Genomic DNA, 13,457 nt, shown 5'->3' with positions numbered 1-13,457 from the left:
TTGTGTCGAGATGTTTGTGTGTGCAGTGTCTCTCTAAGTTGTTTTTCTGTATCTATGTGGGGGCGGGTAGCATTTTTATGTGTGTGTGTGTGTTAATCTTGTGTCTGCTCAAACACTGATTCTCTGGGTGTCCTTCGGCATGAGGGTGTTTAAACCCAAAAGTTCAAAGCACATTTATTACACTGGACAACAAATTTTTTCAAAAGTGTTGCTTCCTCAGGAATTTTTTTGTTTATGATAGACTACTTGAAGATGAACACAAATATAATTTCAGACTACTTGTATCACGTAGGAATTTGGCGAAACAACAAATTAACTTCTATTGAATATAATGTCTTTAATTGCATAATGGTGCTGATGCTTTGCAATAGTTCAACTAAGTTAAAAATACTTTGTTAATGATTTTCATTTGTACTCAGTGTCTGAGGCTTCCGCTTAAGTGTCCACCAATAATTCGCCAGCATTGATGGATTCCAGTTGCCCTGGTATCTTTTCTCCATGACCGCAATGTCCTGGTGAAACCTCTCACCATGCTCGTCACTAACAGCACCAAGATTTGCAGGGAAGAAGTCTAAATGGGAATGCAGAAAATGAATCTTTAGTGACATGTTGCATTTCATGGTTTTACATGCTTTCAACCAGCTGCATGTAGTTTGGTGCTCTGTAGATGCCGAGAAAAAATTTCAACAACTTCCTTGAATGCCTTCCATGTGATTTTCTCCAGTCCCACTAGAAATTCTTCAAATTGCCTGTCATTGATGACCTGTTTGAATTGTTGACCAACAAGATGCTCTCCTTAATCTTGGCATCAGTTATTCTGGGAAGCATCTGTCTCAAATATCAAAATCCTTCATAGAAATTTTTGTGCCTGGTGATAGCAAATTCCATCCTGACAGACCTGAACCCAATAATTATTACTAAAACCTGTCCTGTCATGCAGCAGCCGCGCCGCCCAAGCAAGCCTGGACAAGATAGGAAACTTCCCAGCTTACATTGTAGGCAACATTTTAATTGACTTGAATTATGAATTGAAACAATAAACAGAAGTTTATTTAAAAATGGTGCGTGATAGGGAAATTTCATGATGATTTTCATGATCAGTAGCCCAAATTTCATAAGATACACCTAAAGATATTCAGGAAGCAAAACCTTTGTTGTCCAGTGTTATTGAAGTGTGTATACCATATGCAACCGTAAGATTCATCTTCTTGCAGGCCACCACAAAACAAAGAAACACAATAAAGTTCATGAGGTATCCTGCACCACAAAGACAGTCAAAAGTCCAATGTGCAAAAAAGAACAAATCATGCAAGTAATTAAAAAAATGCATACAAACAGTCCACAGAACATGAACTGTAGAGTCCCCGAATGTAAGAGCGAGTTCAGCACTGCAGCTGGTCCAGGAGACTGATGACTGCAGGCTACAGCCACGGAGCCAGGTTCAGTGCTGAGTTGCCTGCAGATGGCTGAGGCCACAGATGTAGAGTCAGGTTCATCGCTGAGGCAAGTAAAACCTCATGGAATAATGAGCTGAACACGGTTCGTCCTTCGCCCCTTTTAATCTGGTTTGGAGCTGAAAGAGGTGACATAGGGTCAGAAGGTATTGTATCTTTGTGGATAGAGCGAAGGATCTGCAAGGACCCTGATGAAAGTTATATACAGACCCCCAAACAGTAGTAAGGATGTGGTCTGTAAATTACAATGAAAGATAGAAAATGCATGCCAAAAGGCAATAATACAATAGTCAAGGGGGATTTCAATAAGCAGGTAGATTGGGGAAAATCAGGTTGGTGCTGGATTCCAGTAGCAGGTATTTCTAGAGTGCTTACAAGTTGGATTTTTAGAGCAGCTTGTGATTGAGCCCACTAGGGGATCAGCTGTTCTGGATTGTGTGTTTTTTCAATTAACCAGAATTCATTCAAGACACTAAGGGAAAGGAACCGTTTGGGCAAAGTGATCATAATATGATTGAATTCACCCTGAAATTTGAGAAGGAAAAGCTAAGGTCAGATGTATCAGTACTACAGTGGAGTAAAGAGAATTACAGAGGCATAAGAGAGGAGTGGACCAGAATTGATCGGAAAAGAACACTGGTAGGGATGACAGCAGAGCAGCAATGGCTGGAACTTCTGGAATCAATTTCGAAGGCACAAGGTATATACATCCCAAAGAGGAAGAAGTATTCTAAAGAAAAGATGACACAACCATGGCTAACAAAAGAAGTCAAAGCCAACAAAGCCAGAGAGAGGGCATATAATAGAGAAAAAATTAGTGGGAAGTTATAGGATTGGGAAGCTTTTAAAAACCAACAGAAGACAACTAAAAAGTCATCAAGAAGGTAAAGATGGAATAAGAAAGTAAGCTGGCCAATAATATTAAAAAGGATACCAAAAGTTTCTTAAGGTACATAAAGTGTAAAAGAGAGGTGAGAGTGGATATCGGACTGCTGGAAAACTATGCTGGAGAGGTTGTAATGGGGGACAAGGAAATGGCAGACAAACTAAATAAGTATTTTGCATCAGTCTTCACTGTGGAAGCCACTAACAATATGGTGGAAGTTCCTGATGTCAGGGGTCATGAAGTGTGTGAAATTACCATAACTAGGGAAAAGGTTCTTTGGAAACTGAAAGGTCTGAAGGTAGGTAAGTCACCTGGACCAGATGGTGCACACCCCAGGGTTCTGAAAGAGGTGTCTGAAGAAATTGTGGAGGCATTAGTAATGATCTTTCAAGAATTACTAGATTCTGGAATGGTTACAAAGACTGGAAAATTGCAAGTGTCACTCCACTCTTCAAGAAGGGAGAGAGGCAGAAGAAAGGAAACTATAGGCCAGTTAGTCTGACCTCAGTGGTTGGAAGATGTTCAAGTTGATTATCAAGTATGAGGTTTCAGGGTACTTGGAGGCAATGATAAAATAGGCCGTAGTCAGCATGGTTTCCTCAAGAGCAAATCTTGCTTGACAAATCTATTGAAATTCTTTGAAGAAATAACAAGCAGGATAGACAAAGGAGAATTGGTTGGTGTTGAGCACTTGGATTTTCAGAAGGTCTCTGACAAGGTGCCACACATGAGGCATACACATTACTGAGGATCTCACGTGGTCTGTGCATACCGGCCCTGTGGTGAAAAAGGTACAACAGTGCTTCTTTCACCTCAGACGGTTGAAGAAGTTTGGTATGGGCCCCCAAATCCTAAGAACTTTCTACAGGGGCACAATTGAGAGCATCCTGACTGGCTGCATCAGTGCCTGGTATGGGAACTGTACTTCCTTCAACCACAGGACTCTGCAGAGAGTGGTGCAGACAGCCCAGTGTATCTGCAGATGTGAACTTCCCACTATTCAGGACATTTACAAAGACAGGTGTGTAAAAAGGGCCCAAAGGATCATTGGGGACCCGAGTCACCCCAACCACAAACTGTTCTGGCTGCTACCATCCGGGAAACAGTACTGCAGCATAAAAGCCAGGACCAACAGGCTCTGGGACCAACTTCTCCCACCAGGCCATCAGACTGATTAATTCATGCTGATACAATTGTATTTCTATGTTATATTGACTGTCCTGTTGTACGTACTGTTTATCATAAATTACTATACGTTGCACATTGTACATTTAGACGGAGAGCCCATGGTATTACAGGAGTAGCATGGAAAAGCAGTGGTTGATTGGCAGGAGGCAAAGAGTAGGAATAAAGAAAGTCATTTCTAGTTGGCTGCTGATGACTAGTGGTATTCCACAGGGGTTTGTGTTGGAACTGATTCTTTTTGTGTTATATGTCAATGATTTGGATGATGGAATTGATGGCTTTGTTGCAAAGTTTGCACTTGGTGTATTGTGAGCAGTTTTGGGCCCCTTATCTTAGAAAGGATGTGCCGAAACTGGAGAGGGTTCAAAGGAGGTTCACAAAAATTATTCCAGGATTGAATGACTTGTCATATCAAGAGTGTTTGATCTGGGTCTGTATTCACTAGAATTCAGAAGAATGAGGAGGGATCTCATTGAAACCTATCGGATGGTGAAAGGCCTTGATAGAGTGGATGTGGAGAGGATGTTTCCTGTGGTGGGAGAGTCTAAGACCAGAGGACACAGTCTCAGAATTGAAGGGTGTCCTTTTAGAATGGAGATGAGGAGGAATTTCTATAGCCAGAGAGTGGTGAATCTGTGGAATTGTTTTCCACAGGCAGCTGTGGAGGATATCTTTATGTATATTTAGGCAGAAGATGATAGATTCTTTATTGGTCAGGGCATGAAGGGATATAGGGAACAGCCAGTGATTCTCTGGGCCCTTTTTACACACCTGTCTTCGTAAACGTCCTGAATATTGGGAAGTTCACATCTGCAGATGTGCTGGGCTGTCCGCACCACTCTCTGCAGTCCTGCGTTTGAGCCCCCATACTAGACAGTGATGCAGCCAGTCAGGATGCTCTCAATTGTGCCCCTGTAGAAAGTTGTTAGGATTTGGGGGCTGGGGGGAAAATTGCATTAGCCATGATGAAATGGCAGAGCAGACTCGATGCGCTAAATGGCCTAATTCTGCTCCTATATCTTATGGTCTAAGTTGACCAAGTTTTGGTTTGTTAATCAGTCGTCAGGCCTGGGCCCTGGCGCTTCAGTCCAGCCCCATCTGTTCCAGCCACGAGCTCCGAGGCTGTACCTGCCTGCTCAAGAATTCCGTTCACCAAATCCTTTAAGGTATTACAAAACAGCCAGAACATACACATGGTTCGAAAGCACACCTCCAAGTGGAAAATTGCAGGCAGCGGACGGCCGTGATTGCAATCCTGAAAAGTATATTTTGTAGAATTGTTGGTAGTTTCATTAACTACCCGCAAAGTATTGCTGTGCCTCTCCAGAACTCATGGAGGGTACATGTTGATATATGGGAGTGGTGGTGTGTGTGGAGGTGAGGGGGTGAGTCTGCATGGTGGGAAGTGTCTGTGATGGTTTGTGTTTGTATATGGAGTCTGTACATTCTCTCCCATGGGCTGCAGTTGCCTCCCACAGTCCACAGGTGCGTGGGTCGGTGGGAGGACTAATCTGCCGCAGTGAATGAAAAATATCTTGCAGGAAAAGTTATTGGAGAATTACGGCAGCAGCCCAACAGGCTGAATGGCCTCTATCTCTGTAGTGAGCAGATATAACTGGAGGCGTAACAATGGTATTGAGAGGGAGTAGATCAGGTTTGAATGATAGTGGGGCTGGCACATTGGGGTTGTTTTCTGTCTTGGGCACAAGTAAGCAGTTTGCATGGGATGGGGTGTGGATTTGTGGTGGTGTGAGTTTGTGTGTGATTTGGGCAGTTGTAGGTGGAACATTTTGTGGGAATGGGTCATGAAATGATTGAATGCGGAGTTTTGGTGGGGCATTGGGATGGAGTGGAGCTTTGGGTTTTGAAGTGAATGGTGTTGGGTGATATGTTGGTGTGTGTGTGTATGAGGGGGAAGGGATGCTGTGTAGGGTGAAGTGGTGTAAGTTGGGAAACAATCAATCTGCTGGAAGAACTCTGTGGGTCCAGCAGCATCTGCGAGAGGAATAGTTGACATTTCAGGTCGAAACCCAGCATCAGGACTGAGAGTGGAGGGGCGAGATGGCCAGGAAAAGGGGAGCAGCGAGAAACGGTTCCGAGGTGACTGGTAGACTGAAGGTGGTTGTTAGGATGTATGTCAAGGTGGTGTGTGTGTATATGTTTAAGATGGAGCGGCGGACTTTGTGTATATCTGGTAGACTGTGGAACTGGATAGTTGGCTGCAGTCTTCATCGTGACGTGTTGAGGTCGGATGTGTGGGTGGGGTAGGGTTTGTCTGATGTAGGGTGTGTTGAGGCGTGTGTTTGGGTGGGGTTTGTTTGAAGTAGGTTGCATTGTGTTGTGGGTGGGTGGGGTGGTGTTTCTTTGAAGTAGGGTGTGTGTGGGGGTGGGGTTTGTTTGAGGTGTGTAATGGGGTGCATGTGTGTTAGGTAGGAATTGTTTGAAGTAGGGAGTGTTTGTGTGAGTGGGATGGGTTGTTTGAGGTGTGTATTGAAGTGGGGAGTGTGTGTGTTGTGGGGTTGGTGATTTGTTTGAATGATTTGTGGGGTGTGTTGGAGTGCGTGTTGTGGAGTTGGTGATTTGTTTGAGTGATTTGTGGGGTGTGTTGGAGTGTGTGTTGTGGGGTTGGAGATTTGTGGGGTGCCTTGGAGTGTTGTAGAGATAACAGGATGCTTCTGGAGTTTGGAATAATCTGTGGAATTGGTGGGGAGTCTGGTGTGTTGGATTGGTCTGTGTGGGAGTGAGGTTGTGTGGGTGGTTAATGTTTGTGCTTTGATGGTGTGTGTGGGTATTTGGTTGCGTATGGAGGCTGGGTGGGAAATTGGGACAGGCTGGATGTGGGTAGGGTTAGATTAGGGAGTGTGAAAGTGGGTGTTTGTGTACGAGAAGTCCGGATAGTGGGTGGACTGTACAGTTGGTTGTGTGGGAACTCGGGGGAAGGCTGCATGTTGGGTTTGCGGTGGGCGGGGGAGGGAGAATGCCATTTGGGAGATTGGAGTCTGTCTCCAAAGTGATCATATCTCCCCTGACCCCACTGTCTTACTGCAGTTCCCAGGGAGGAGGAGGAGGTGGCACCAGAAGTCACGGACATAGCAGCGAAGAGACCAGAGGTCTCACCTGTGAGGTGAGTTCCAGCTCCAGCCGGGGGGATGAGGAGAGGGGTGTCAGAAGTGGTTCCAAGACCCGACTCTGTCCCATCTATTGAGTTATTGGCTTATTGTTTTCATGGTTTTACAGTTAAAGTTTGCGTTCTGCATGCCAGCCATTCAGATCATTTCACCACAACAGTACTTTGAGGCCGTATGAGGGAATATTAGAGTGCAGAATAGAGTGCTACAGTTACAGAGGAAGTGTATTGCAGGTGGACAATAAGATGCAACAGTCAAGGCAAGGTCAATTGTGAGGTCAAGAATCCATCTTATTGTACAAGGGGACCATTCAATCATCTTACAACAGCAGGGTAGAAGTTATCGTTGAGCCTTGTGACACATGCTTTCAGCTTTTGTGTCTTTTGCAAGAAGGGTAAGAATGTCTGGGGTGGGAAGGCTTTTTGATTAAATTGGAATGACCAGGGTGGGTTTTTTGATTATGTTGGCTGAGGCAGTGGAAGTGTAAGCAGTGTGCATGACCACACACACACACACACACACACACACACAAGCAACACACATCAAAGTTGCTGGTGAACGCAGCAGGCCAGGCAGCACCTCTAGGAAGAGGCGCAGTCGACGTTTCAGGCCAAGACCGTTCGTCAGGACTGACTGAAGGAAGACTGAGTAAGGGATTTGAAAGCTGGAGGGGGAGAGGGATATCCAAAATGATAGGAGAAGACAGGAAGGGGAGGGATGGAGCCAAGAGCTGGACAGGTGATAGGCAAAAGGGGATACGAGAGGATCATGGGACAGGAGGTCTGGGAAGAAAGACAAGGGGGGGGGCCCAGAGGATGGGCAAGAGGTATATTCAGAGGGACAGAGGGAGAAAAAGGAGAGTGAGAGAAAGAATGTGTGCATAAAAATAAGTAACAGATGGGGTACGAGGGGGAGGTGGGGCCTAGCGGAAGTTAGAGAAGTCAATGTTCATGCCATCAGGTTGGAGGCTACCCAGACGGAATATAAGGTGTTGTTCCTCCAACCTGAGTGTGGCTTCATCTTTACAGTAGAGGAGGCCGTGGATAGACATGTCAGAATGGGAATGGGATGTGGAATTAAAATGTGTGGCCACTGGGAGATCCTGCTTTCTCTGGCGGACAGAGTGTAGATGTTCAGCAAAGCGGTCTCCCAGTCTGCGTTGGGTCTCACCAATATATAAAAGGCCACATCGGGAGCACCGGACGCAGTATATCACCCCAGTCGACTCACAGGTGAAGTGTCGCCTCACCTGGAAGGACTGCCTGGGGCCTGAATGGTGGTAAGGGAGGAAGTGTAAGGGCATGTGTAGCCCTTGTTCCGCTTACACGGATAAGTGCCAGGGGGGAGATCAGTAGGGAAGGATGGGGGGGATGAATGGACAAGGGAGTTGTGTAGGGAGCGATCCCTGCGGAATGCAGAGAGAGGGGGGGAGGGAAAGATGTGCTTGGTGGTGGGATCCCGTTGGAGGTGGCGGAAGTTACGGAGAATAATATGTTGGACCCGGAGGCTGGTGGGGTGGTAGGTGAGGACCAGGGGAACCCTATTCCTAGTGGGGTGGTGGGAGGATGGAGTGAGAGCAGATGTACGTGAAATGGGGGAGATGCGTTTAAGAGCAGAGTTGATAGTGGAGGAAGGGAAGACCCTTTCTTTAAAAAAGGAAGACATCTCCCTCGTCCTAGAATGAAAAGCCTCATCCTGAGAGCAGATGCGGCGGAGACGGAGGAATTGCGAGAAGGGGATGGCGTTTTTGCAAGAGACAGGGTGAGAAGAGGAATAGTCCAGATAGCTGTGAGAGTCAGTGGGCTTATAGTAGACATCAGTGGATAAGCTGTCTGCAGAGACAGAGACAGAAAGATCTAGAAAGGGGAGGGAGGTGTCGGAAATGGACCAGGTAAACTTGAGGGCAGGGTGAAAGTTGGAGGCAAAGTTAATAAAGTCAACGAGTTCTGCATGCGTGCAGGAAGCAGCGCCAATGCAGTCGTCGATGTAGCGAAGGAAAAGTGGGGGACAGATACCAGAATAGGCACGGAACATAGATTGTTCCACAAACCCAACAAAAAGGCAGGCATAGCTAGGACCCATACGGGTGCCCATAGCTACACCTTTAGTTTGGAGGAAGTGGGAGAAGCCAAAGGAGAAATTATTAAGAGTAAGGACTAATTCCGCTGGACGGAGCAGAGTGGTGGTAGAGGGGAACTGATTAGGTCTGGAATCCAAAAAGAAGCGTAGAGCTTTGAGACCATCCTGATGGGGGATGGAAGTATATAAGGACTGGACATCCATGGTGAAAATAAAGTGGTGGGGGCCAGGGAACTTAAAATCATCGAAAAGTTTAAGAGCGTGAGAAGTGTCACGAACATAGGTCGGAAGGGATTGAACAAGGGGTGATAAAACAGTGTCGAGGTATGCAGAAGTGAGTTCGGTGGGGCAGGAGCAAGCTGAGACAATAGGTCGGCCAGGACAGGCAGGTTTGTGGATCTTGGGTAGGAGGTAGAAACGGGAAGTGCGGGGTGTGGGAACTATAAGGCTGGTAGCAGTGGATGGGAGATCCCCTGAGCGGATAAAGTCGGTGATGGTGTGGGAGACAATGGCCTGGTGCTCCTTAGTGGGGTCACGATCGAGGGGTAAATAAGAGGAGGTATCCGCGAGTTGTCGCTGTGCCTCGGCAAGGTAGAGGTCAGTACGCCAGACTACAACAGCACCCCCCTTATCGGCGGGTTTAATAATAAGGTTAGGATTAGTGCGGAGGGAGTGGAGAGCAGAGCGTTCCGAAGGAGTGAGGTTGGAATGGGGACAAGGTGCGGCACACAATGCAGTTTCTTGTGGTCCTGGCAGAGAAGTTGCCATACCAAGCCATAATGCATCCAGTCAGGATATTCCTTAGGAATGACTCTAGCTGCTGACCAACCCCAGCACCCCACCTACACTGTTTAAAACTGAGGGACATTGCAATATTGCAACATCTTCTAGCAGAGAGTGGTGAATTTTTGGAATGCTTTGCCGTGGAGTGTTGTGGAGGTCGGATTGTTTAAAGAGGATGTAGAAAGATCTGAAGATAGGGGCCATGGGGAACTGCAACAATAGGAGAACTGAGGAGCATAGGTCAGCCAGGATCATATCGAATACCGGGACAGGCTTGAGGGGCCAAGTGACCAACTTCACTTTTCTTGTGTTCTGAGTGGTCTGTCTCAAAACTTTTCTCCTTTTTCTGTCCCTTTCACTTTTTCTGTTCTTTTTTCACTCTCACCTCTCTCATTTTCTTTCACTTATCATATGACATGAAAAGTAGTGGTCCAACCAGCTCTGGAGAACACCACTGGTAAGTGGCCACCAACCAGAATAGGCCCCCTTTATTCCCACATTTTGCTTCCTACCAGTCACCCAAATCTACTGTCCATGCCAGTTTTCTTTCTGTAATACCATGGGCTCTCCTTTAGCAGTCTCATGTGTGGCATCTTGTCAAAAGCCTTTTAAAATGCAACAACATCTCCTGACTCCTCTGTCTATCCTGACTGTTATTTCCTCACAGAATTCCTTATGGGAACTATGCTGATTTCAGCCTATTTTATCATGTGCATCTAAGTACCCCAAAACATCATCTTAAGCAATGGAGTTTAACATCTTGCCAACCACTGAAGTCAAGCTAACTGGACTATAATTCCTTTCTTCTCCCTCCTTTTGTCTTGAAAGATCACTACTAATACCTCCACAATTTCCTCATCTATCTCTTCCAGAAGTGCAGTCCATCTGGTCCAGGTGATTTACCTACCTTCAGGTTCCCAAGCACCTCCTCCTTAGTAATAGCAACCACACTCACCTCTGCCCCTTGACACTCTGAATTTCTGGTATTCTGCTGGTGTCTTCCACACTGAAGACTGAGGCAAAATACTTAGTTCGTCCATCATTTCTTTGTTCCCCATTACTACCTCTCCATAACTCCACATATTTACCACCCTCTGGCTAAAGAAACTCCTCCTCATCAATTTTCTGAAGAGACATCCTTGTATTATGTGACCGTGTCCTCCAGTCTGAGACTCTTTCGCTACTGGAAACATTGATTATTAAAAGGCCTAGATGGTGTAGACATGGAGATGATAAATTTCAGTGAGATTCCCCACCCCTCATTCTTCTAAATTCCAATGAGTACAGGCCCAGAGCCATCAAATGCTCCTCTTACATTAACCTTTTCATTCCCGTGACCATTCTCTTGACCCTTCTTTGGATCCTCTCCAATGCCTTTATTGGGCCCAAAACTGCTCACAATACTCTAAATGCAATCTGATCCATGCCTCATAAAGCATTACACTTGCTTTTGTGTTTGTCTTCTGGCAATGAGTGCTCACATGCATTTGCCTTGCTTATTACCAACTCAGCCTGGAAGTTAATCTTTATGGAATCCTGTGTGAAGACTCCTAAGTCCCTCTGCTCATCCAATTTCCAAGTTTGCTTCCCATTTATAAAATGGTCATGTATGGAAGCGCATGGCCATACACTTCCCTACATTGAGGTCCGTCTGCCACTTCTTTGCTCATTCTCCCAATTTGTCCAAGTGCTTCTGCTGACTCTCTGCTTCCTCAACATTACCTGCCCCTCTGCCTATGTTTGTATCATCCGCAAATGGCCACAAAGCCATCAATTCCATTAATCATATTACTAAAATCATTGCCACATACAGCTGTGGAAGCAAAGTCTTTGGGTAAGTTTAAAGCAGAGTTAGATTGGTTCTTCATTAGTAAGAGTGTTAAAGGAGTAGCGGGGTATGGGGAGGCAGGACAATGAGGTTGAGAGGGAAAATAAATCAGCAATGATAACATAGCAGAGAAGACTTGATGGGCTGAATGTCCTAACTCTGCTCTTGTGCTTTATGGCCTTATAACTATCCTTCCTGTGTTTCTTCTCTCTGCCTTTTGTATTTGGTTTACTTTTCTATTTTGTTTCTTTTTCATCCAATCCTCTTCTTCTTACTTTCTCTCCCTCCCCTTTCTTTTTTCCCTTCTCTTTCTCCTTTCACTTTACTTCCTCTATCGATCCTTCTCTCTCCTTTCTCTTTCACTCTCCTTTCTCCCACTCTTGCTCTTGTCCCTATAATTTTCTCCTCCCTGCAAGCATTATTTCTTGCACTGCTCCATCTCTCCTCCCTTTGTCCTCTTCTCCTTTCTTCCTCTTCCTTCCTTCAATGCCGGTTCTCATTCTGCTTCTGCCTATCATGTTTTCCAGACTGGAATTCGAAGAGCCACCTGCAGTGGTGGCGGAGGTCACTGGGGTCCCATCAGAGGTCTACGCTATCCAGCCAGGTGAGTCTAGGTGTGATCAGTCCTTGGACGTTCCACCCAGGGAAGGTGGCTTTTGTCAACCAACAGCTGTGTATGGAGACGTCCCACTGGGTATTCATCTTGTCCAAAAGAGCTCGTCACTTCACACAGAGCAGAATTCCCGTGGTTACATGCATGGAACATCTGCACAGAGTTTGGAGCCAGTTCCCTGGAATGAAACTGAAGAGTGAAGAGTATTGGCTCAACAAAACCTGCTGCTGATCCATCCCCACCTCCCACAGTGTTCTCCTCCTACTCTCTGTACCCCCTCCCCACTTCTTCAAGTCAGCATCAGACAATCTCCCTACACCTCTCTCACACTCTCCCAACACCTCACTCACAATCTCCCGACACCTCTCCCACAATCTCCCTACACCACTCACACACTCTCCCAACACCTCTCACACACTCTCCCAACACCTCTCACACACTCTCCCGACACCTCTCCCACACTCTCCCTACACCTCACATACACTCTCCCTACACCTCTCACACACTGTCCCTACACCTCACCCACAATCTCCCGACACCTCTCCCACAATCTCCATACACCTCTCACACAATCTCCCTACACCTCTCCCACAATCTCCCTACACCTCTCTCCCACAATCTCCCTACACCTCTCCCAAAATCTCCCTACATCTCACCCACAATCTCCCGACACCTCTCCCACAATCTCCCTACACCTCACCCACAATCTCCCTACACCTCTCCCACAATCTGCCACACCTCACCCACAATCTCCCGACACCTCACCCACAATCTCCCTACACCTCACACACAATCTCCCTACACCTCACCCACAATCTCCCTACACCTCACCCACAATCTCCCTACACCTCTCCCACAATCTCCCTACACCTCTCCCACAATCTCCCTACACCTCTCCCACAATCTCCCTACACCTCTCACACAATCTCCCTACACCTCACCCACAATCTCCCTACACCTCACCCACAATCTCCCGACACCTCTCCCACAATCTCCCTACACCTCTCCCACAATCTCCCTGCACCTCTCACACACTCTCCCTACACCTCTCCCACAATCTCCCTACACCTCTCACACACTCTCCCTACACCTCTCACACAATCTCCCTACACCTCTCCCACAATCTCCCTACACCTCACCCACAATCTCCATACACCTCTCACACAATCTCCCTACACCTCTCCCACAATCTCCCTACACCTCTCTCCCACAATCTCCCTACACCTCTCCCACAATCTCCCTACACCTCTCCCACAATCTCCCTACACCTCTCACACACTCTCCCTGCACCTCTCACACACTCTCCGTACACCTCTCCCACACTCTCCCGACACCTCACATACACTCTCCCTACACCTCTCACACAATCTCCCTACACCTCACCCACAATCTCCCTACACCTCTCCCACAATCTCCCTACACCTCTCCCACAATCTCCCTACACCTCTCCCACAATCTCCCTACACCTCTCCCACAATCTCCCTACACCTCTCCCACAATC

General features: G+C 46.6%; 1 protein-coding gene across 3 annotated transcripts in view; it reads left to right on the top strand.

Annotated features, from left to right (window-relative positions):
• LOC134352790 (meiotic recombination protein REC8 homolog) overlaps positions 1-13,457 on the top strand; it is a 188,157-nt gene that overhangs the window by 16,047 nt on the left and 158,653 nt on the right. For all 3 annotated transcript variants that reach the window (XM_063060259.1, XM_063060257.1, XM_063060258.1), the window contains exons 9-10: positions 6,574-6,649; positions 11,871-11,947. In XM_063060259.1, coding sequence (XP_062916329.1) covers positions 6,574-6,649; positions 11,871-11,947 — 153 coding nt within the window. The remainder of the gene's footprint in view (positions 1-6,573; positions 6,650-11,870; positions 11,948-13,457) is intronic.

The sequence above is a fragment of the Mobula hypostoma genome, chromosome 10 (assembly GCF_963921235.1).
Source record: "Mobula hypostoma chromosome 10, sMobHyp1.1, whole genome shotgun sequence".
Classification (NCBI taxonomy): Eukaryota; Metazoa; Chordata; class Chondrichthyes; order Myliobatiformes; family Myliobatidae; genus Mobula; species Mobula hypostoma.
The sequence above is the reverse complement of the archived record's forward strand: the minus strand, read 5'-3'. Positions and strand labels throughout refer to the sequence as shown.